This window comes from Lepidochelys olivacea (genome assembly GCF_965140295.1).
Source record: "Lepidochelys olivacea isolate rLepOli2 genome assembly, chromosome: 1".
Lineage (NCBI taxonomy): Eukaryota > Metazoa > Chordata > Testudines > Cheloniidae > Lepidochelys > Lepidochelys olivacea.
The window spans coordinates 261,509,891-261,535,325 of NC_140411.1; the positions used below are offsets into that span (position 1 = coordinate 261,509,891).

Genomic DNA, 25,435 nt, shown 5'->3' on the forward strand with positions numbered 1-25,435 from the left:
ACCACTTTGGAGCGGGAAAGTCGACCGTTGGAATCGTGTTGATGCAAGTTTGCAGGGCCATTAATCGCATCCTGCTCAGAAGAACCATGACTCTGGGTAACATGCATGACATTGTGGCTGGCTTTGCACAAATGGGTTTCCCTAACTGTGGAGGAGCAATAGATGGGACGCAGATTCCAATTCTGGCACCAGCCCCCTAGCCTCTGAGTACATTAATTGGAAGGGGTACTTCTCTATGGTTCTCCAAGCGCTTGTGGATCACCGTAGGCATTTCATTGACATTAACACAGCTGGCCCGGAAAGGTGCATGACGCATACATCTTTCGAAACACTGGCCTGTTCAGGAAGCTGCAAGCCAGGACTTTTTTTCCCCCAGACCAGAAGATCACCATAGGGGAAGACAAAATGCCCATTGTGATCCTCGGAGACTCTGCTTTCCCTTTAAGCAGCAAGGAGCATTTCAACAACAGGCTGAGTCGGTGTAGAATGACTGTGGAGTGTGCTTTTGGCCGTTTAAAGGGCCGCTGGCACTCTCTGTATGGGAAGCTGGACCTGACCGATGACAACATCCCCGTGGTTATATCCGCATGGTGTACCCTCCATAATATTTGTGAAGGCAAAGGTGAAAGATTCACTCAGGCATGGAACTCAGAGGTTCAACACCTGGAGGCTGAATTTGAACAGCCAGAGAGCAGGGCTATTAGAAGGGCCCAGCACGGGGCTGCAAGGATTAGGGCTGCCTTGAGGGAGCACTCTGAGGCTGAAAGCCACCAGTAATGTTTGGTGCTCTGCACGGGAGTGAAGAGCAGTGGTTCCAATGTTAGAAGGAATCTGTGTTTGCTACACTGACTTGCAGTGCCTGTTGCTTTCCTGGGCTAAGGTATCTTTTACTTTATGCAATAATAAAGAATGTTTTCAAAGCCAAAAAAAATCCATTTATTTAAAAGAAAATTCATTCATTAAAAAGAAACACAACTGCTTGGGAAACAGAAAGGGCAAGGGGGTGGGGTGGAGTGGGGAACGATTCAATCACAGATTTGCGTATGTCCCGTTCTCATACTCTGCCTTCCTGTCTGGAGTGCTGCACTTCAGGCTAGCTAAAATGCATGGTGATGGGGGTTGAGTGCAGTGGGTAAGGGTCATGGTTTGCAGGGCTGGGTGGTGAAGCTACAGGTGTTGGAGGCAGCTGGTGGCAATAAGAACCCAGATGTGGGGAAAAGTAGGTTGGAGGTGACATGGGGGCACAAGGGCAAGTTTTGTGACAAGGGCTGCAGGGGGGGCGGGCGCGGTAGTGCTCCACCTGCATAGCTACGAGCGCCTGTATCGAATCCGCTTGGTGCTCCATAATGCTTAGCAGCCGCTCTGTGCTTTGGTGCTGGCATTCCGCATTCTGCTGGCGGACCCTCCTTTCACTCTCCCGCCACTCCTGCACTTTTTGATTTTCATTAAGGGACTGCTGCATTACTTCAAGAGGACAGTGAAGAAATTTGGCAACATGTCACCTCCTGAAGAAGAAAGGGGAGCATCCATGTACTAGCAGCGCAGATACAGGTAAGCAACCGTTTTCATGTTCTCTCCACAGGTACTAATGCGGACAATGGACTAGATGATACATCTGAGGAAGGGAACAGAAGGAGACTCCGCCGATTGGAAGGCATGAGATGCACTGTTGTAGGGATGGGGGTTCCACGACCACTGTTCCCAAGAGAAGGAGGTGGGTGGTGGTGGTCGGGGACTCTCTCCTCAGGGGGACTGAGTCATCTATCTGTCGCCCCAACCGGGAAAACCGAGAAGTCTGCTGCTTGCCAAGAGCTAGGATTCACGATGTGACGGAGAGACTGCCGAGACTCATCAGGGCCTTGGACCACTACCCTTTCCTGCTTCTCCACGTGGGCACCAATGATACTGCCAAGAATGAGCTTGAGCGGATCACTGCAGACTATATGGCTCTGGAAAGAAGGATAAAGGAGTTTGAGGCGCAAGTGGTGTTTTCGTCCATCCTCCCCATAGGAGGAAAAGGCCTGGGTAGAGAGCATTGAATTGTGGAAGTCAACGAATGGCTACGAAGGCTGGGTCAGAGAGAAGGCTTTGGATTCTTTGACCATGGGATGGTGTTCCAAGAAGGAGGAGTGCTAGGCAGAGACGGGCTCCACCTAATGAAGAGAGGGAAGAGCATCTTCGCAAGCAGGCTGGCTAACCTAGTGAGGAGGGCTTTAAACGAGGTTCACCAGTGGAAGGAGACCAAAGCCCTGAGGTAAGTGGGGAAGTGGGATACCGGGAGGAAGCATGAGCAGGAGAACGCGAAAGGGGAGGGATCCTGCCTCATACTAAGAAAGCAGGACAAACAGCAAGTTATCTCAAGTGCCTATACACAAATGCAAGAAGCCTGGGAAACAAGTAGGGAGAACTGGAAGTCCTGGAACAGTCAAGGAATTATGATGTGACTGGAATAACAGAGACTTTGTGCGATAACTCACATGACTAGAGTACTGTCATGGATGGATATAAACTGTTCAGGAAGGACAGGCAGAGCAGAAAAGGTGGGGGAGTTGCATTGTATGTAAGAGAGCAGTATGACTGCTCAGAGCTCCAGTATGAAACTGCGGAAAAACCTGAGTGTCTCTAGTTTAAGTTTAGAAGCGTGAGCAACAAGGGTGATGTTGAGGTGGGAGTCTGCTATAGACCACTGGATCAGGGGGATGAGGCTTTCTTCCGACAACTAACGGAAGTTACTAGATCGCAGGCCCTGGTTCTCATGGGAGACTTCAATCACCCGGATATCTGCTGGGAGAGCAATACAGCGGTGCACAGACAATCCAGGAAGTTTTTGGAAAGTGTAGGGGACAATTTCCTGGTGCAAGTGCTGGAGGAACCAACTAGGGGCAGAGCTCTTCTTGACCTGCTGCTCACAAACCGGGAAGAATTAGTAGGGGAAGCAAAAGTGGATGGGAACCTGGGAGGCAGTGACCATGAGATGGTCAAGTTCAGGATCCTGACGCAGGGAAGAAAGGAGAGCAGCAGAATACAGACCCTGGACTTCAAAAAAGCAGATTTTGACAACCTCAGGGAACTGATGGGCAGGATCCTCTGGGAAAATAACATGAGGGGGAAAGGAGTCCAGGAGAGCTGGCTGTATTTTAAACCTCCTTATTGAGGTTACAGGGACAAACCATCCAGATGTGTAGAAAGAATAGTAAATATGGCAGGCGATCAGCTTGGCTTAACAGTGAAATCCTTGCTGATCTTAAACACAAAAAAGAAGCTTACAAAAAGTGGAAGATTGGACAAATGACCAGGGAAGAGTATAAAAACATTGTTCGGGCACGCAGGAGTGAAATCAGGAAGGCCAAATCACACCTGGAGGTGCAGCTAGCAAGAGATGTTAAGAGTAACAAGAAGGGTTTCTTCAGGTATGTCAGCAACAAGAAGAAAGTCAAGGAAAGCGTGGGCCCCTTACTGAATGAGGGAGGCAACCTAGTGACAGAGGATGTGGAAAAAGCTAATGTACTCAATATTTTTTTTGCCTCTGTCTTCATGAACAAGGTCAGCTCCCAGACTGCTGCACTGGGCAGCACAGCATGGGGAGGAGGTAAGCAGCCCTCTGTGAAGAAAGAAGTGGCTCGGAACTATTTAGAAAAGCTGGATGAGCACAAATCCATAGGGCCGGATGCGCTGCATCTGAGAGTGCTAAAGGAGTTGGCGGATGTGACTGCAGAGCCATCGGCCATTATCTTTGAAAACTCATGGCGATCGGGGGAGGTCGCGGACAACTGGAAAAAGGCTAATGTAGTGCCCATCTTTAAAAAAGGGAAGGAGGAGGATCCTGGGAACTACAGGCCAGTCAGCCTCACCTCACTCCCTGGAAAAATCATGGAGCAGGTCCTCAAGAAATCAATTCTGAAGCACTTAGAGGAGAGGAAAGTGATCAGGAACAGTCAGCATGGATTCACCAAGGGCAAGTCATGCTGACTAATCTAATTGCCTTCTATGACGAGATAACTGGCTCGGTGGATGAGGGGAATGCAGTGGACGTGTTGTTCCTTGACTTTAGCAAAGCTTTTGACATGGTCTCCCACAGTATTCTTGCCAGTAAGTTAAAGTAGTATGGGCTGGATGAATGGACGATAAGGTGGATAGAAAGCTGGCTTGATTGTCGGGCTCAACGGGTAGTGATCAATGGCTCCATGTCTAGTTGGGAGTCTGTATCAAGTGGAGTGCCCCAAGGGTCGGTCCTCGGGCCGGTTTTGTTCAATATCTTCATTAATGATCTGTAGGATGGCATGGATTGCACCCTCAGCAAGTTTGCAGATGACACTAAACTGGGAGGAGAGGTAGATACACTGGAGGGTAGGGATGGGATACAGAGGACCCTAGACAAATTAGAGGATTGGGCCAAAAGAAATCTGATGAGGTTCAACAAGGACAAGTGCAGAGTCCTGCACTTAGGACGGAGGAATTCCATGCACCGCTACAGACTAGGGACCGAATGGCTAGGCAGCAGTTCTGCAGAAAAGGACCTAGGGGTTACAGTGGACGAGAAGCTGGATATGAGTCAACAGTGTGCCCTTGTTGCCAAGAACGCCAATGGCATTTTGGGATATATAAGTAGGGGCATTGCCAGCAGATCGAGGGACGTGATCGTTCCCCTCTATTCGACATTGGTGAGGCCTCATCTGGAGTACTGTGTCCAGTTTTGGGCCCCACACTACAAGAAGGATGTGGAAAAATTGGAAAACGTCCAGCGGAGGACAACAAAAATGATTAGGGGACTGGAACACATGACTTATGAGGAGAGGCTGAGGGAACTGGGATTGTTTAGTCTGCAGAAGAGAAGAATGAGGGGGGATTTGATAGCTGCTTTCAACTACCTGAAAGGGGGTTCCAAAGAGGATGGATCTAGACTGTTCTCAGTGAGAGCTGATGACAGAACAAAGAGTAATGGTCTCAAGTTGCAGTGGGGGAGGTTTAGGTTGGATATTAGGAAAAACTTTTTCACTAGGAGGGTGGTGAAACACTGGAATGCGTTACCTAGGGAGGTGGTGGAATCTCCTTCCTTAGAAGTTTTTAAGGTCAGGCTTGACAAAGCCCTGGCTGGGATGATTTAGTTGGGGATTGGTCCTGCTTTAAGCAGGGAGTTGGACTAGATGACCTCCTGAGGTCCCTTCCAACCCTGATATTCTATGATTCTATAATGTCCTCTTTGCTTCTACATGGCCTCTTACTAATTCTTTGGAGTCTTTTGGCCGGTGATAACACAGACGGCTGAGATCTCAAGGTTGCATCTGTAAAGGCAAAATGCAACATTTAACAGAGGCAGCATTGTTCACACAAGAGAGAGCAATGATTTGTCCATACTTAAAGACAAGCACAGTCTACACAATAGCAGAATTTGCCCATCCCAAAGCGAGCGCACATAACCCACAGGAGCCCCAAAATGATCAGCAAGCACAGGGTCGAGGGGGACTGATTGTTTCACTGTCGTACTGTCCTCTGGGGTCCTGTGCCTTGGGGAGAGCCAACAGTTGCAGGGGGCCCCTATACTGAACACTGTCCCCACACTTTCCAAAGGATTTCATCCTGGAAGATATCTTGCTGCTCAGGGTGACCTGGAAAACAAGGGAGGGTCTTCTACTACAATGCAGCTTCCGCCCTGGCCCATATGCAGCTTGCCTGTGTGCAGCAATGGACCCCCGCCCCTCACGGCACAGCGGCGCGGATATGTTAGCCTGACTGGGACAAGGAGCACAGAAGCTCTCCCAAGGAACCTGTGCAAGTGCATTGCCCAGCTTCTGCATGAGACCTTTGAAGATATCGCTGAGGCCAATTACCACAATGTGAGAAAGCACATCAACACCCTATTCCGCATCTAGGCACGCATGCAGCCCTAACCCTCCTCGCCCTAAGTGCCTGCACCAAACAACTTCCTTCCCGAAATAAAAGCCACTTACCGGGCACTTCCTCGGGTGTTTTCCTTCCCCAAGCACCGGCCACTGTGACTGGCTACCTTCCTCTTGGCTTGAGAGCAGCTCCTGGCTGCATGCATCTAGGGATGCCAGGGTGTCTCCCTCCTCCTCAGCACCCTTGCTCCCACTTTCCTCCTCCTCCTTCTGCCTTGTTGAACTGGGCTCTGAAGGGTCCATGGTGAGCCTCGGAGTGGAGGTGGGGTCAGCCCCAAGTATAGCGTCCAGCTCTTTGTAGAAACGGCAGGTCGCAGGGGCAGCACTGGAGCAGCAGTTTGCATTGTGGGCTTTGCGGTAGGCATTCCGCAGCTCCTTCACTTTAACCCTGCACTGCTGTGTGTCCCGGTCATGGACCCTTTCCATCATGTCCCTTGATATCTGCCTGAAGGTATCGTAATTCCTACGGCTCGAGCGCAGCTGGGACTGGACAGCTTCCTCCCCACAAACACTGATGAGGACCAGCACCTCGCCATTGCTCCATACTGGGGATAGCCTGGCACGTGGAGGCATGGTCCTGCAAAGATTCACTGAGAACACTCCAAGCCTTGCTGAGCAAAGAGGAAGGGGATTTTCAAAATTCCAAGGGAATTTAAAGGGCAGGTCTGACGGTTGGTCATCTGAGGGCAGGGCAGTAGAGTTCAAAGTGATAACCAGAGTGGCTAGAATAGGCATTGTGGGACACTTCTGGAAGCCAATCAGAGCGCATTAACAGACCAGGGCATCCACACTGGCATTGCGGCGCTCCAGCTGGGGCGCAGCAAGCTTTATGCCTCTTGTTGAGGTGGATTACCAGGAGCGCTCCAGCCGCGGAGTCCGGGCACTCTACGTGCCTTGCCAGTGTGGACATGTCATGAGTTAGGACGCCTGGGGCTGCTTTAATGCGCTCGAACACGCAAGCGTAGCCAAGCCCTAAACCTGGTGCAGAACTTACTGTTCAATCAAAAAAAATAGAAACTTTTTTAGTTAAAGATTTCCACAGCCTTCCCACTCTTGGCATGTATATTGATCCAAATGGCCAGCACATAAACTATTAACCTGAACCAGTTTGAAATTGGTTCAAACTGCTTTCCCATTCCCCTTTTGTAGGCAAGGTTTCAATTACTTTGCTTCCATTTCCCTTTCTTCCCCCATCTCAGAGATGATTAATGTTTGCAAAGCACTTTGAAAACTAATACCAAAGTACTAAGTTGTAGTAACTTTTTCTCAGAAGAATGCTTAATAACTTGTCCATTTTGTCTCTCTTCTATCTTGGGACCAACATGGCTACAACACTGCAAACACAGCACATGCACAAATAAATACTGAGAACTGGTGGCAAATTGCATACCGAGTTATTTCACCTATGTTGTCATATATTCATCCCTCAGATCCCAGGTCATGGTCTAATCAGAACAAGCAAGGGAAAGGAGGTGGAAGCAGAAAAGACTATGAAGAAGTCAAAGGAAATCAGTGCTTGTTCTGACAAGACTCTAGTGAAGTGAAACAAGTCTGCTGCAATATGAAGTACTGTATTTGGTTTTACATCACACTTTATTTAAAATATGCCTACACCTTCCTAAGTACATTTCCTCTTTAACAGAAACATAAGTGCTACTTTCAAATGGATATGAGCAATGAGAGCAAATGGGTTACTCTAAATCCCTGACTGCACTGTATTTAATTCTTATAGAGGGTGTCTCCCTTTTGTGGGGTTCTGTTCCACATTGTGGACCACTTTACAAACAGTGACTGCAAAGGAAAAACAGCAGTCTGACAAATGCAGCAACCCAAGCTCATTGCATCTTGAGTGCCCCTGACAGTCAATGCCCCTACAAGTCTCAGGAAAAGCAGATATTTTGCGAATACTAGGATGCAAAGACTGATGAGATTCAACCATCACCTAGGGAAGAAGCAGGTGTGGTGGTTTGTTAAAAGTTAGTTTTGTTTGACAGAATTTGGTATGGTGCTTCAAATGCTGTATGCAAAAGATGTTGAATCTTGACTTCTATAGCCAGAAGCTTGATCTTTTCAGTAGCAATCCCTCATGCCACATGCACAACAAGAGCGTTTTACAGTGAGCTGTCAGTTACACACATTAATATTTAGAAGATAATTAAATATTTAAAATTTTTGTTGTGCTGTCACTCTTTTTAAAAAAAATAAGAGCATTCTGCACAGAAGCAAATATACAACAACATGAAGAACTGAATTGAGCTAGAAGATTGATGGAGAATCCTTACATAAAAATAAGGAGCCAATAAGAGTTTTGGGGAATGAGGGTCTTCTGAGATTTTAACCCTATTTCCCTGTCAGTCAAAAGACTTGGGTCACAACAACTCTCCATTTAAGGACAGAAACAATTGTCTCTGGAATCAGTCAATGAAAACTGGAGTGTTGGTCATGCAGATAATGAGAAAAAAAAGACTGTCCTCTCCCCCCAGGGGGAGATTATGCCCCATTGTCTTCTGGGTTTTGAATGCATCAGACCACTCCAAATTCAAGAGAGACTTATCTTATGCTCAAATAAATTGGTTAGTCTCTAAGGTGCCACAAGTACTCCTTTTCTTTTTGCGGATACAGACTAACACGGCTGCTACTCTGAAATTTAGCCTATAGTAGAGGCCACACAAACAAATTTCAAGATTTAGGATCGTTACATAGATATCAATAATATTTTTGATAAACTTGCTGGAGACTAACATACTGCCAGAGAGAAGTGGACTACTTTCCAGGGAGGTGAGAGAGAGATCAAGTGTTCCTACAGTCTCTCTACCCAAATACATACACACATTCATTAGAGTCCCAGTGCTGTAGATGCTCAATGCATGGACCTCCCATGGGTTTCAGTGATAGTTTCACATAGTAGGGAAGGAATTCAGTCCTTACCACTGAATATTTTAATTAATTAAAAAAACAGCAATAGTTTCCCCAATATGAAATGCCAGTAAATACTAACAGAAACCCTTCAGGACAAAACAGATTTAAAAATGGGGGGAGGTGAAAAGAGGAAGAAAGAAAAACCCACCATACGTTTTCCTAGTCAAGTGACAATACTGCTATGAACAGCATTTCCCATTTTTTTTCTCCTTGAAATCTGTTCGCATTTGCAGTGTTGCCAGAGTAATAGCAATTTCTATCAATTTAAGAATTGCTAAGCAACCTGGAGCAGCTAACAGCAGCAGCATGCATGTACAGCTGGGCTATTTTAGGAAGAGGTAGTCACTTTTTTTTAAAACTTAAGAACAGCCTTCTGTTAAACGATTGTGCCAGCTGTGATCAGCCAGCCAAAAGAAGAGGTAATCTTGGAGCAGAGGGGCTTTAAGTGGATCAGGCTTTGAGATGAATGAACAGAAGGAAGAGACACAGTCATGTTGTGCCCAGAGGCATCAGTGCCTCCAGATCATCACAACTCAGCAGAATAATCCAGGAGAAGGGAAATCTGAAGCAAATGGCAGCATCAGCAATATGTTAAATTGAGATACTGCTAAATAAAATCTCATGAGTGCTCTGCTTATTATCCACAAATATCAGTGGCTAATCATAGTAAATGTAGTGGCCTATGGTTGCTCAGCTGCTACACTACTAAGTTCTGAAATGTCTGTGTCCCCTACCCCATTAAATTTTTTTTAACTTACATTGATAATTAATTGGCTAATGGTTGCCAAAGCCACAAAGGAGCAAAGAAACTGGTGAAGCTGAAGGCTGCTGGAGCAGAGAGAAGGGAAGACTGAGCCACAGAGTCTAAAATGTTTTGGAAAGATTATACAAAATTCCAAAAGCAACTGCCATTGAATATCTGATCACTTAGATATCTCTAAGTATACAGTCTTGTGCCAGATTGTTCAGGACTTCAGAGAGTTATAGTAAAGTAAAACACAGGAAACAGTTATAAAACAAAGATCATGTGTGCACTCCATAAGGAAGCACAGGCTTGCTCAGACACCACTGGAATCCCAGCCACAGAAGAACATGGTATTTACACAAAAACAAAGGACATGAGGCTATTACAGAAATTTAACCCTGATCAGATTTTCTCCTCAATTCCAAAAATAAGAGACAGAAATAAGGAAATCCTCTTTGGTTAAGAAAGTTCGGATGGGAAGCAACACTTCTGTTCCCACTTGCCTCCCCAATGTAGTATTTTACACAAATGTCTTCAGTGGAGAGTTTTTCTAAAGACATACTATACAATCTTTCAGAGCTAACTGTCCCAGTTCCTGACTGCTTCTTGGTAAAAATACCCTCCCTTGCTCTGAAGCTGCTTGAAGACAGCTATATGCATATTCGAGCAAAACCAAGTCCTGGTTTCCAAGATTTCTGTTAGCCCTGAAACACTGTTTAATGATCTGAAGGAGAAAGCAATTAAATATCCAAATGGTCTCCAAGAAAATCCCCCAATGGGACTTTTTGTGGCTGACAACAAATTCTGAATTTCAAACTCAGACACAGCATCCCTTAAACCAGTGGTCACCAACTGGTCGATTGCAATCAACTGGTCAATCCTAGAGGATCTCCCAGATGATCACGATCTCCTGCAGCGCAGCAGGGCTGCTGCTAAGACAGACTCCCTGCCTGCCCTGGTCCCACACCACTCGGGGGGGGCGGGTATCCCTCCACGCACTGCTCCTGCCTCCAAGCACCGCCCCCGCAGCTCCCATTGGCCAGGAACGGGGAGCTGTGGCCAATGGAGCTGTGGGGACAGTGCTTGCAGAGAGGGGCAGCGCACATTACCATGTGCTGCCCACCCGCGCCCCCGCCAGGGGCCACAGGAGCAGATTGACCCCTTCTGGGAGAGGTGTGGGGCTGGGGTAGGCAGCCACGCTGCACCACCAACCGGGAGCTGCCGGAGGTAAGTGCTGCCCAGCAGGAGGCCATACCCCAACCCCCAGCCCAGAGCCCCCTCCCGGAGCCTGCACCCCAAACCCCCTCCTGCAGCCCAAACCCCAGCCCTGATTCCCCCCCCGCCCAGAGCCAGCACCCTGTCCTCCACCCCAACACTCTGACCCAGCCTGTAGCCCCCTCCTGCACCCAAACTCCCTCCCAGAACTTGCACCCTCACCGCCTACTGCAGGGGTGGCCAACCTGTGGCTCCAGAGCCACATGCGGCTCTTCAGAAGTTAATATGCGGCTCCTTGTATAGGCACCAACTCTGGGGCAGGAGCTACAGGTGCCAACTTTCCAATGTGCCGGGAAATGCTCACCTCTCAACCCCTGGCTCTGCCACAGGCCCTGCCCCCACTCCACCCCTTCCCTCCCCCTCCCCCTCCCCTGCCGTGCCCTTGCTCCTCCCCCCGCCCCAGAACCTCCTGCATGCCACAAAACAGCTGATCGGGAGGAGTCGAGAGAGAGGGGGAGGTTCTGATCAGCAGGGTTGCTGGTGGGTGGGAGGTGCTGGGAGCGGGGGAGCTAATGGGAGGCTGCTGACGTATTACTGTGTCTCTTTGGCAATGTACATTGGTAAATTCCAGCTCCTTCTCAGGCTCAGGTGGCCACCACTGCCCCAGGCTCAGCCCAGGGCCCCCTCCCATACTGCAAACCCTTCGGTCCCAACCCAGAGCCCACATCCCTTTCCACACTCCACCCCAGCCCGGTGAAACAGAGTGAGGTGGGGGAGAGCGAGTGACAGAGAGAGGGGGAGATGGAGTGAGTGGGGCGAGCCTTTGGGGAAGGGGCGGGGTAGATCCTGGGTTGCCCTTAAACTCAAAAAGTGATCTTGGGCGTAAAAAGGCTGGAGACCACTGACTTAAAAAAATCAGATACAAGACTATCGTAGAGGGACTGGATAATGTTAATTTGCTAGCTCACCCACTTCTTTCAATATGCCTCCTTCCATTTCCCTCCATTCTAGCCACACTAAGTCAATGTCAATCCATGGCTTGCCCAGTAAGAGGTTCTCCAGAAGTGAAGCAATTCTCAATCTTTCCTTTTATCTTTGGATATGAAGGAAGTTACCTCCACAAGGGTCTCCAAAATGATATAGTAAGGAAAGTATTCAGTATACTTCCACTTAGATTGCAAGTAGGCAACACATGGAGACAGGACTATTTTTCCAGTAAATTTAGGTCTGGGCAGATTGGCCTGAAGACTGACACCATAGCTGTCTATACTATAGCACAGGCAGCAGTAGTGCAAGCTTCTCACAAACTCCGCATCTCGACAGCGTGCAACATCTCTGACGTCGGGGAACTCACCTTAAGGTAAATGACAGCCTCTGCTGCAGAGAATGCCCATGACATGATCTATTAATTAGCGCAATTTTTTTATTATTATATGTAAACATAAAATTCAGACACTGGTCCTCTGGGAACAGGACTGTGATCAACTCATTTCATAAAAGCAAATGAACCATTTTCAGTTACTATTAACCATAGGCTGGATTAGACCAGTGACTCCAAGGTGAAAGGTTGTGTTTATCCCATCCCTGATTCCTTGAGTCACCATCCTCCAGGCCTTCATTTAAAAAACAAAAAACAAAACAAAAAAAACATTCTTGCAACACATGCAAACAGAAAAGTTGATAAGGAACAGATGGGTGTGGTGCCACGACTGTATCCTGCCCCAATTACCTTAAAGAGTAGGGGACAGGCCATCTTTGAAGATCACCTGAAATCTTTTCACTGTTGCCTTGAGCAAATCTGCCAATATAAGATCCAAAACAAAACATGTTGGGGCCAGCAAGGAAATAGCAAGAAATCTTATCAGACTAAAAGGTCTGAACAGCTGTTTGTTAGGGCTTAGAAGGAGAAGGAGCAAGAATGAGCATGTCTGCGTAATTGCATCAAAAACAGCATCATCTGTACAATGGCTGATAAATCCATGTAGATAAAGGCAATTCCCCCATTAGCCTTAAAAAACCCACTCTCATCCAGGACCATATTTCTAATGCTCTATAGAAATTTTCCTCAAAAAAATTCACATTCATTTTACTCAGTCCAGCAGTGATAAAGGTTTAAACAAAAGCTCATAAAAATAATTGTCAAATGACCATTTATTTCTTGAATACATGAATAGCAGGTTCAGAAATACAGACCAGAATCCCAAATATTTTCAAATACATTTCATAATCCAATGCTTATAGGAGGCATTCTGTGGCTTTCAAACTCTTCGAACATTGCAACAGAAGCCTGGGTGGACATTAAAACAAAGGACTGCGGTATCAGAAGTGTCACTTGTCACTGTTTTAGGAAACTCATGATGTGGTATTTACTAAAACTAATCCTGCTCAAAAACATTAAAATAACCTCTTTTTCCCATCAAAGTCTGTACTAAAGCCCTGCAGTGGGTGTGAGGGGAAGAATTCCTTACAATTCAAGAGCAGCAATCTATTAAACTTTGAACTGGTAAAAGTCACCAAATGAGCATCTAATCCCATTTATACACAGCTCAAATATTGTTTGTGGTACAATTTACTGCCCACTTTGTGCAATATTCCTTTAAAGGTTTCAGCCATAGTATAAAATAATTTTCTCTGGCATTCTAGAGCAACCACTACCATTCAAGAGCAGAGCAAAGGGCCAGGTTTATTTCATTCACATAGGCTGGTGAGTTATTAATACAAGACCTTTACTGTGGAAAGCAGAGGATTTGGAGGAATACTAATTTACAGGTACTGAAGAGGTATACTCCCTGAAGTTTTTTTAAAATCAGACTAACCCATCCGTGTGGTCAAGAGCAGAGACTGCCAGAAGTTTTCTAGGCCCATTCACTCTCTCTAATCATGAGAATCTCACATGATGTGGAATCCCCAGGAGTTACACCAAATGAGTTTAACTTCCCTACCTTCCCCCTCAGTGGTCCCCAATTTGGAATCCCAGTTTCTTCAATATGGTTTTCGGCTCTCTGAATACTAACATGACATCTATTTCAATATCAAGGCCAGAATATGATACCAAATTATCCAAGATCTTTTACTCCTTTTATTTCCATTGTGACACCTGCCTACATCAACCTATGGATTTCCAGCTATGGATTTCCAGCTATTGCAACTGTCTAGGCAGTTTCATCTGCAGCAATGATCCTGGTATGCTTTAGAACAGTGATGGGCAAACTGCAGCCCATATGGGTAATCCACTGGTGGGCCGCGAGACAATTTGTTTACATTGACCGTCAGGGTAATCCGCTGGCAGGCTGCAAGACAGTTTCTTTACATTGACCGTCCACAGGCACGGCCACCCGCAGCTCCCAGTGGCCACGGTTCGCCGTTCCTGGCCAATGGGAGCTGCAGGAAGCTGCGTAGGCCACAGGGACGTGCAGGCCGCCGCTTCCCGCAGCTCCCATTGGCTGGGAACAGCAAACTGCAGCCACTGGGAGTTGTGGGCGACTGTGCCTGCGGATGGTCAATGTAAAGAAACGGTCTTGCAGCCTACCAGCGGATTACCCTGACGGGCATCCCGAGGGCTTCCCACCACTCCTTTAGAACATTTTAACATTCCACCCAAGATGATTGGTGTGTTAGCCAAAGGTATTAAGGACTCAATAGGCGGGGAAATTTATTCTTCTCAACCCCAAACGTGGCCCTATCACTTGAGACCTAAGGCACACTGGTGGAGAATAAATGGGTAATAAATAATGTGGGAGAAGTTTGCATTGGTGTTGCCCATACTTTACCAATTCTGCGGTAAAGGATTCAGCCTCCACTACAGTCAAATAGGCTGGCTCTTTTTCCCCCTCCAAAAAAAAGGAGTAATACTGAACCAGAACATTGGAGAAATCTAAAACAAGCCTTAAGCCTGGCTTTACAGCCTTCCTGTCAGTGCTACTAGAAATGAACTAATGCTTTTCTATCTCTTTGGACTCCACTACAGTAAACTTTTATCAAGTTAGTAACCAGGCTGTAACAGATACAGATGACTACATTTAGCCTATGGCCAAAAATGATTGTTTAACACATGGCTCCTGATCCTGAGGCCTACCCTGCATCATCCCTTCTTTTGGGCAGGTTTATATCACAAGTGCCAGGCCATAATTGAGTTCTAATATGGCAATTCTTCTGTGTAGACAGAATCACCTTGTTGTGTACAACTGAGTGAGCCAGCCTACCTACCATGAAGGCGTTCAGATACAAGCCTGGTATAAGAATTTATATAGAACAGTCTCAGTACAGGAAAACATCCCATATGAACATACTGTATTTAACACACTTCTCTGTACTGAGACCAGCAGCTGAAACAGTATGGGTAGAAACAACGTTGTTTGGACAAAACAATACAAACTGGGCTCTTCAGCAAGGTACAACTAACTTTCTGATGACTAGAAAAAATGGATGCTCTCAGTGTTAGATGTAACTACAACAGAATGTCAAAGTCTGTTTACACTTGACATAGTACTAGTATAGCTGTGTCCTGTGTTTTTATCTCTTCTGGGAAGCTGTCAGGTCTCATGTCTATATGGATTTCCAAAATTCCATCTTCAGTGGAGTAGGGCAATGACAGTGACCATCACGGATAGTGCCAACAAAGCAATGGTAAATTTAAAGATATAATACAAAAGAGCAAATAGATTTGAAAACAAAGGTATAAGACTGGAGAGGATAGAGGGGAAATATGTTTATACATACCTTGCTTACAGTTCCCACAAACAAACACAGTTTGGTTCCATGCCAGCAGCAACCTCTGATCACTGAAAAGGGAAAAAACGAACACAAATTCAAGGCTCTTCATACACAAAACAGCCTACATTCTGTCTTAGCATGAGACAGAGTTCCTCCCAGAGGGTTTCTTGTCACTACCTTTAAGTATTTTGGTACACACATTGACAAAAGTAGGATTGAAACAGGTAAATACCACCTACCATTTTGGCAGTTGCACCCTTAGCACTGCCAAAGAATCACTTCTAGTTCAGTTTTGTTGATCTTTCTGTTCCAAGGACCACACTGTCTTGAGACCTTGAGTGCCAACAATATTCAGTACACAAGCTGCCTCTCCCTCAACCAGTCAAGCCCTAAACATAGAATGAGGAATCTGGGAGAACATTATGACTAGTTTATTTCTTCATGTTACCCATCCAAACAGAAGAGAAGAGAAGACAAAAGCAGCATACATGGCATGACTTTGCCAAGATTGCAACAGAAATCTTATATTTCTGCAGACTTTTTCTTGAAACCTTATGTGAGATGCTGAGTTAAACATGTGAGCGTTAAAAACCCCTATTTTTGCTTGGTGCCATAGACTGAACATGAACATACGGCAGAAACACTAACTAAAGCGGACCAGAAACTAAGGTTAGTCATTATTTCAGATCCTCCTTAAAGCCTGCCATCTTAATGAGAAGACAGTAAGGATGGAAACAGGTTTCCAACCACTAACTGTGGGCTCTCCTCACTCACATCCATCCTCCATACATATAACTTTCATAATAAAATGATGAGTAGCCATACAAAGGACTCAGGCTACATCTACACTACAGCCGGGATCAACGCTCTGAGATCAATCCACTGGCAGTCGATTTAGCGGGTCTAATGAAGACCCACCAAATTGACAGCAGATCGCTCTCCAGTCAACCCATGTACTCTACCCCCAACAAGAAGAATAAGGTAAGTCAACGGGAGACTTACGTTATTCGCATCGCTGGAGTTGTGTAGCGTAGGTTGACTTACCGCAGTAGTGTAGACATAGCCTCAGATACAAAACTTTATTCTGCTTTCTACTCCAAAATACATTTCTGTTTATAGTAAGGGCTACAAAAACATCACTACCACCACACTAAAGAGGTGGAGGAAATGACTGCAGTCAGTGGCAGATTATCACATCATCTCTGGAAAAAAAACAGCCTCTGCTTCTCACTGTACAGGCTTCAGACCTGACAGTCCTGGAGCCATTATGAAGTAACAGAGCAAGGCTGAAAAATGTAGGGAATGTGCAAAAGAACATATTATGAGCAACAGAAGGGATAGGGTCAAGAGGACTGAAGAAACATGTGACCCACACTTAGGTGCTTGGACAGTTACGAGACAGGCCCAAATGTAAAAAAAACTCACTCCACTGCATAAAAGCTGAGAAGAGAAACACATGTCCAAGGCAACAGCAAAATTATAAATTTTTTAGAAAGAATTCCACTTCTACCTGGCCAACTACTGTCCTGGAGGCAGCACACTGCAAGGTGGTTAAACTATTACCACACTAATCTAAACTGACGCAAATATTAAACTTGAAGATCTTGCCATTTTAAGATCTTCAGACAGAATTTGAACTGTCATTGTGAAAAACATTTCTATCCTTCACGTGAACTCTGTATACTGTAGCACTGTCCAGCCTTGCCAGCCAAACCAGCCAAGATGGCCCCCACTCCTTACAACATTCACCTCAATGAGTTATTAATTTCTAGACCTACTTCTGACCATTTAAATGTCAACACAAAATGCCTGCTTACGAAAATGGACACGTAGCAGAAGTCAAAACATCTTTTTAGAAAGATTCTGACAAATTCACGGGATTGTACTTACAACCCAACAAAGGAGGGGGGGAGAATATATATGCTGGTCTCACATCCACACTGCTCCTCCACCATTGCTAGCACTGGTGAGGCTACACTGACAAACAGATCCTAATTTTCCTAGGCTAGGCAAGGCTAAAAAAATTATTCCTGAAGACTCAAAACACCTTGGAAAGTCTCCTAAACACAAAGGTAGAGAATGATATAAGACAAAAGTTTAGTCTCTCACTTTGCTGCATAAAAAGCCTTGTTATCTACTGATTTCCTAAGATGATTCTGCTAGACTTCCTTATATTATTTATGGAGATTGTGCCCTAAAAATTGGGTAATGGAAAGCTCTGAAGAACATTCATGCGTGTGCATTTCCTGCGATTTTTTTATTTCCAACATATTGTACTGATAACTCTTATTTACAACTCCCTACTCCATTTGCAATCTCCCTTTTTCTTTTACCAGTAGACTGTAAGTGACCTCTAGAGCAACTCCACTTACATGAAAATTGAGAGGAGCTGGTGAGGCCTTTCAGCTGAACTACTGCTGGCCTGTCAATTTTTGGTCACTGGGTAACACTTAACATGTCCTTTTTTGATTTTAAGAGCCTGAAGAGAAGAAGCAATGGGAAAAGATTTTCAGTGTCTCAGTCACAGAGCAAAGATTAATCTGATAACTGTTCATTATTGACGGAGAATATTTTAATTAGATTGCCTTTACTGCCTGCCTCTACCAGGACATGGTCAAAAAGTACGTACTTTTCCACTCCTTTTTGCCTGTAACTATAAGAAACCACTGCAGGCAAAATTCTACCACCTAAGTTTTTCGGAAGAAAAAAAGGAGTGTCATCATCTTTAAGAAATGCAGACATCTCATCTTGCTAATAAACCTTCTTCATCCAATGGAAATGTTTATACACCACTGTTTACATGTTCAGGCCAAACTGCTGCTACTCCAGTGATTACAATAGGTTATTTGCCTTTGCTGGTGACTTGGAACTTGGGAGTGGCTGAACAGCATGGAAATTTACCAACTGGCACAAGTCTCTGATCTGAATGTGGCAACTGAGGTTCTATTCTAAAAAAGGGAGAGAGACGGAGAATATCTTATTGCCCTTATATAAATCCATGGTACGCCCACATCTTGAATACTGCGTTCAGATGTGGTCTCCTCATCTCAAAAAAGATATACTGGCATTGGAAAAGGTTCAGAGAAGGGCAACTAAAACGATTAGGGGTTTGGAATGGGTCCCATATGAGGACAGATTAAAGAGGCTAGGACTTTTCATTTTGGAAAAGAGGAGACTCAGGGGGGATATGATAGAGGTCTATAAAATCATGAGCGATGTGGAGAAAGTGAATAAGGAAAAGTTATTTACTTGTTCCCATAATATAAGAACTAGGGACCACCAAATGAAATTAATGGGCAGCAGGTTTAAAACAAATCACTTGATCATTACCTGTTAGGTTTTTACTCCCTCTGGGGCACCTGGCATTGACCACTGTCGGCAGACAGGATACTGGGCTGGATGGACCTTTGGTCTGACCTAGTATGGCCATTCTTATGTACCCAATTGTTCCTGCAGCCAAACTGCCTTTCAGATTGAACCTATGTCTTTTAAAAGCCTTTACATGAATTGTTCTGGTGATTAGTACCAGATGGACAGTCATAGAAACAGTAGAAAAGGTAGAGCACAAGGACTCAGTACATACTCCTCCTCCTCCACCACTTCCAGGCACAAAAGTGCAGGAACCCCAACTTAGGTATGTTTTCACTGCAGAGTTAACCTGAGTTATATAAACTCAAGTTTCAGAGTAGCAGGCGCGTTAGTCTGTATTCGCAAAAAGAAAAGGAGTATTACAGCTCACTTCATCGGATGCATTCAGTGAATGAAGTGAGCTGTAGCTCACGAAAGCTTACACTCAAATAAATTGGTTAGTCTCTAAGGTGCCACAAGTCCTCCTTTTCTTTTTGTCTAAACTCAAGTTATTCCTCTTGACTTAGCCCAGCTCAAGTGAGAGCAGACACCTCAAAACAACACTCAAGCTGCCGTGCTCACACTGGCACTGATGTGTGTGGAACAGACTTCTGGGGGCATAGCCCAGGGTTCCATTTACTTACAGTAAGCTTAGCCACTTTATAAATTCTTTCCCACTGAATTGTGGGAGAATTTGCCAATCCTTTCTATCCACATAGTGGGGGGAACTGTGGAAAGGCACTGTAAGATTAGTGCCACTTGAGTGGTGCTAGCCTGCATCCACATTTCAGTCATCATGTTAGCAACTGACCGGTTCTGCTAATTTGAGTTTTAGCCTATACCCCCTGATGGGTCAGCCAACTGGAGTTGAAAGCACAACTACACTCAGGTTAAGGGTTGTATGTGAATGGGACTCAAGTTAGGGACTCAGTCAACTTTGCAGTAAAGACTTAAAAGAACAAGCACAGAATTCATTCTTCATCTATCAGTTCTTGGTCACTCAGACCGTCAACCGGGATGAAAAAAAGAATTAAATGAGATTACAGCAATTTGTGATGTGGACTCCTGTCCCACAATAACATGAACAAAAAGCAAACCTAATTTCACACAGTACCATGCACAAAACCAAGACTAGCTTTCCAATTTTGATTTCTTGCTCCCCTAAACTAGAAAGTGGTGCTGTGGAGCCAGCACATTCATCTCCCTCCTTAGATTGTGGGGAAACGGAGTTCTCTGCATCTCTCCACACCAATCTTTAATGGCAACTGATATTTCAGTTGCATAGCTGCCCCTCCTCACACCTGCTGTCTTCCCTGCAGCTGTGCAATGCCTACTTTATGAGCAGCCTCAGGCTTGCTGCCCAATTGAACTGTATCTGAGCCCACTAACACTGTAATTTATCGCAACTCAATCCATAAGTAAGATAAATTCCCAGCTAATAAACTAGTAAAATCAGCCACAGAGGGTGTGATACAGAGGTCCTTTGGTGCCAGTTGGGTTCACTAGTCTATATCACCAAGCTCCTATCTGGTCTGATAAACTCACTAGACAACAAAAACACTGCTTTCCCAGTAATTCCCCAAAAAGTGTTTTATAAGATATTAAACGAAAGCCAATGACACACTAGCCATTAATATCACTGTGAAATGTACCTACTGACACTATATAAAGAAGCGTATATATACACACACTGAAATTATGTTTTAAAGTCTATAACAAGGCAGAGTGAACAAACAGGTCTTCTGCCAGATATAAGCATAGCTATTCACCTATCCCGGTCTTTGATGTAAATTAAGCATGGTATAGCCAACACAATGGAAGTCCAATTTGCACAGGAAGACAATGAGAAAAATGGTTGACAGGAATATGTGAAACCAACAGTGGGGGAAGCACATTGAACAAGCAACATGGGAGAAGAGTCTTATCTGGGGGTGCACTTCAAAAGGGACATTTCAACAGTTTACTGGACCATATGAGGAAAGGAAAATGACCCCTTTCTTATCCTGCAATGAGGAAGTCAAAAGGACAGTGCTTTTTGCATTCATGAAAGTTTGATCTGGTCACGTGGGCTAGTGACGCTGGGAGATTGCTCTCAGTAAGAAATTGCTTTAGACAAAAATTTAGCCTGTCAGAATTAAGTTTAAACTCTAAGAAACATGTTATTCCTTTTCTTTTACTTGTAATCTCTTAAAAATCTTAATCTTTATAAATAAACATAAGTGTTTTCATTAAGTAAGTGTTTTCAGTAAGTAGATTCCAATGTTGTGTTATCATAAAGGATATGGTCCTGAGTTGTGCCAGTCAAACTGTGTGTGTACACTGTCTCTTTGGAGACAGCTTCCCTGGTTATTTCTGAGAGTTTCTAGTGTCTAGCTGGATACTACAGAGGGGGATGGCTTTCAGAGGAGCACAGAGGTCTGCAGAGATCTGGAAGTCAGTGCTTGTCTGTGGCCAGAAGCTGTTGGTTTCAGGGTGCTGAGATACGGCAGGTAAAACTGCTTTGCATTAAGGGCAGGTGGTGGTGGTGAAGTACCTCAAAACCCTAAGTACCTGTGGGAGCATCACAGAGAGTAGAGCATCACTCCCTAACATTCTCTCAAATTTTATGGGTTAAACCAATCCTGGGAACTTCTAAATCCTTCTATATCATTTGTCACCCTACACTTGCATGCTGTCCCCCACATATTTCCCACTGTTCGGTTTTTGAGAACATGGGCTCTCAGATGCAAATCTAATCCTTACTTGCTGCTTTTATAAACTAAATTAGAAAATGGAGCTGCTGGAGATTGCAAATATTTTAAAAGCTGTGCCACTGAAGAGATTACAATCTGTTCCACATCTGTGTAGGAATGAGATTTTATCCCAACATTTCTAAAAAAACAAACCCTCCTGTTTAGCATTTACATAAAATGGGTTGGAAAAATTAAGGCTATCAGTCCCAAGCAAAGTCAGCAAATGGTACAACTAAACCAACCTGAATTCTGACAGACTGCCAGAATTAGAGTCTTCACCCTCTTACACAGCTACTATTCTCGGTCATATTCTAACATACATAATATACAGTTATACACAGACTATATCTTTGGGCCAATGCACTAACAGGGCACAAAGCAAATAGTTCATTATACTCACTCTCACACTTTTCCTGCTGTGGAAAATCTCTCCACTAATACTACACCCCTGAAATTTATTTATTCTTAACAGATTAGGAACTGTTCCTAATATATGACAGAAAATTGGCTCCCCTTTCGACTGTGCACAGCAGAGGAAGAAAATGTGGGAGACCAAGTGTGATGACAGAAAAGGAACACTTTTTGTCAATAAGAAAGAGTGAACTGCTTATTCTGAGGCCAAAACCATACTAGTATTAGGCCTCAGTCCATAATAATAAAATATTAATACTTTCATAGTGATTTTCATCTTTGAGACACTTTACAAGTATTAATCTTTAACGGCCAACAGGAGAGAAAGAATTCTCCATTTAAGGAAACTGAGAATTAGAGGTTAAATAATTTGTCCAATTCCATAAAGGCTGTCAGTAACAGCCAGGACCAGAAGTCTGGAGCACCTGGCTCCCAGTCCTATGTTCAATTCACACCTATATTCACCTTATCAAAAATTCACAAAAATCACCACATTGGTGGTTTACTTAAGTGTGGTTTGCGAACAGAGAGGACTTTGGGGCTACCAAGTACATGCTACACATCCAGATTACAAAGTGATGCATTCCTTATCCTGCTCTTTGCCTGCCCAAGAAGAGAAAAGTCAAACGCGTGTGACTTCTATATGCAGTTCAAAACAATCTCATGTTTCATTTCCTCCCTCTGATTAAATTAATTGTGCACCTGAGGTCTCTGGCTAAAAGGGTTTTCATGGCCCACAATTATTTGAATGCTATGGAAGAGGAAGCTACATGCCTTTCCTATTACGAAGGGAGGACCAAACTGAAAGAGAAGCCTATGAACAAGACTAAATGAAACAGGACTAGAATTCCACCTGAGAGGCAGGACATAACAGTACTTTACAAACAGACCAAAAGGAAACCCCCAATTAGCAACTCATAATTCAGGTTCTAAGCTTTAAAAAGAGTATGTTAATTTTTAAAAGATTTATATAAAAATTCAACTAACTAATCTGACAATGCCTGAAACTACAGAGGTGGTGTAATGATAGTATGAAGCACAGAAGAAAAGAGCATTATACAGATTATATCCATTACTTTTGATTTCTTAAATATAAAGCTGAACCTATGATACAAAATAGAAGATAACATTTCCAAAGACAAATTAAGTGACCAAAAAATAAGTTTGTCTCAAAACAGAAATTGATATGGATCAATAATGGGGCTGAAGAGGATGAACTACTGTTACTGCCATTGTTTCTCACTGCCAAAAACATGACATCATGGCAGAAGGAAGGCTCCCATATAAAGAATGCATGTCATTTCTTTCCTTCAAGGACACACTGCTGATCCAACCTGCACTTAAAAATCTCAAGAGAAGCAACAGACCAGCACCTCAGACAGGAGGCTGAAAATTAAAACTGTTCTCATCCCACTCCCATTCATTTCCTCTAAAGGAGCTACACTCCAACGTGGATGGGGGAGGTGAAGGGCAATGTACATATGTAATTAACCATATGTTCTCTTCCTGAAATGCAGAATGGTACTAGCTGAAGGTAGCCAGAAAAGAAAATTCACCGAAGTGGCTGGCTGAGCAGATAATCATCCATTTCATATGCCAGTTTTAGTTTTCAGTTTCAGATCAGATACACTCATCAATGCACCTCAGCACTGAGTTCAGCATGAAACAATTACATTTCACTTGCCTGGAGGAAGGATTTGGTAGTTCCAGGCTGACGAACAAATTAATTTTCCTAGCTTATAACACTACCACCTCCTCCTCTTCAATCTCCCAGAAGAAGATCTGACCATCACCCCAACTTTGCTAAATAAAAATCCTTAAAGGAAGAATACTGTGTAATACATAGGACTTATTGAACATTAGATCTAGTTACAAGTAAATCACCAGTATTTTTCAAAAGGCATCTTACACGTAATAGTGAATTATTAAGAATGGAGCAGCTATTGAGACAGTCTTATGACAGCATGAGAGGCTGAAGACTCATCAAAGTTGCTATACCTTGTATTTGAGTATATTTGGGTAGAAAGCATATATGAAACCACTTCATACACATCAGATTCACTTAAGTAAACTAGAGATACATTTTTAACAGGTATAATGAAACTTTCTTATAGTGAAGCATTTAATCCCCTTCTCTCCCTCACCCCAGAATTTCAATTTAAGCAGCATGGAATTCCTCTCCAGAAAAAGATGGGGCAACAGAGTGGAAATCCAGGCTACGAGCTGCCTCTCATTCTGGTCCCACTGACCAGGAGAGAGTGAGTGCTGGCCCATAAGTTACAGGGCTTTGCTGATGCTTAAAGCCAGTCCCGGCAAAGGGTCACTGCATCTTGTATAATTTTTCAAAACACTGAACCATGTGGAAATTTTGTTTTCCTATATTCATATATTTTAAGGCCAGAAAGGACTATTATGATGGTCTACTCTGACATCTCGCACAATACAGGCCACAGAATTTCAACCAGTTTTGCGTCACTATAGATTTACTAGATACAATTTAGTTTTAAGCAGGTTCCACTGTATTTCTAAAAACATTTCAGGTATTTAATATAATTAAACTTGTCTGAATCAACCACTAAAGGGACTGACAAATCCTTAACTTATTGGAGATAGTTTTCTATTACAGGTGCAGCAGAGTTGTACTCAGGGTATCAGTGAATATTCTGGGGTAGTCTCTTGACTGAATATTCTCATAAAGGTGGTCTCTTGTATAGGTGTCACTACAGAACAATTCTCAAATATATTCACAGTGTGGACCATTTATTAAGAGAGCACCCCTCTGTTGCACACCTCCTCTCCCAGCCACACAATTCCAAACTTCCCTGTGAAAGTTAGAGATTGATGTAATGAAAACAATGTTAGCATAGTATTAATGAAACAGGATGGAAAAAATCCCTTTAATGAATGGGAACAGTTGCTGAGTTACATTTCCTACCCCCCACTCTCTATTTGGGCTGCTTATTTCCTCTATCTGGATGCAAGACTTCACTTTTATTGGGGCCAGTCACCTTTTGTTGCTTACAGCTCCCATGACTCTAAACTCCATAACTGTCTGTAGTCTGCTTTGGTTTTCCTGTACATCTATTATCCCTGCAATTGAGGGTAATCTGCAATATGATCAGAGATCAGTGCTAAGAGAAATCAAGAAGTCACATTTTCCTTGAAAAGCAAGGATGACTAACTGGTGGAAGATGCAACATTCCTGTTAGGATTTAGGGACAGAAGGGTCAGTGCAAAATACAGATTTTTATGGAATGAACACAAGCAAAATGCACTAAGAGCCAAAGCATCCCCCTGCTTTACAATCGAAAGCAAGTATCAATCTTTGAATCTAAGGATCTCTTGTTACTTCATATTTAAGGGGAGAAGCTGCCATATCACTGTTATCATGATACTTTCAGACAATACTCACTCCCCACAGACACACACTGCCTGAATACCATTTCTTTCTGTGT

General features: G+C 44.1%; 1 protein-coding gene across 4 annotated transcripts in view; it reads right to left on the bottom strand.

The window, feature by feature from the left end:
- Nucleotides 1–25,435, bottom strand: part of MRTFA (myocardin related transcription factor A) — a 178,912-nt gene that overhangs the window by 148,292 nt on the left and 5,185 nt on the right. For 3 of the 4 annotated variants that reach the window (XM_084644567.1, XM_084644568.1, XM_084644565.1), the window contains exons 2-3: nucleotides 15,496–15,557; nucleotides 12,506–12,574 (exon numbers count right to left, since the gene is read on the bottom strand). In XM_084644567.1, the coding sequence (XP_084500693.1) occupies nucleotides 12,506–12,529 (24 nt within the window). In that variant the 5' untranslated portion in view covers nucleotides 12,530–12,574; nucleotides 15,496–15,557. Of the gene's footprint in view, nucleotides 1–12,505; nucleotides 12,575–15,495; nucleotides 15,558–15,728; nucleotides 15,889–25,435 lie in introns of those variants that run through there. The other variant, XM_084644566.1, reaches the window with a different exon arrangement.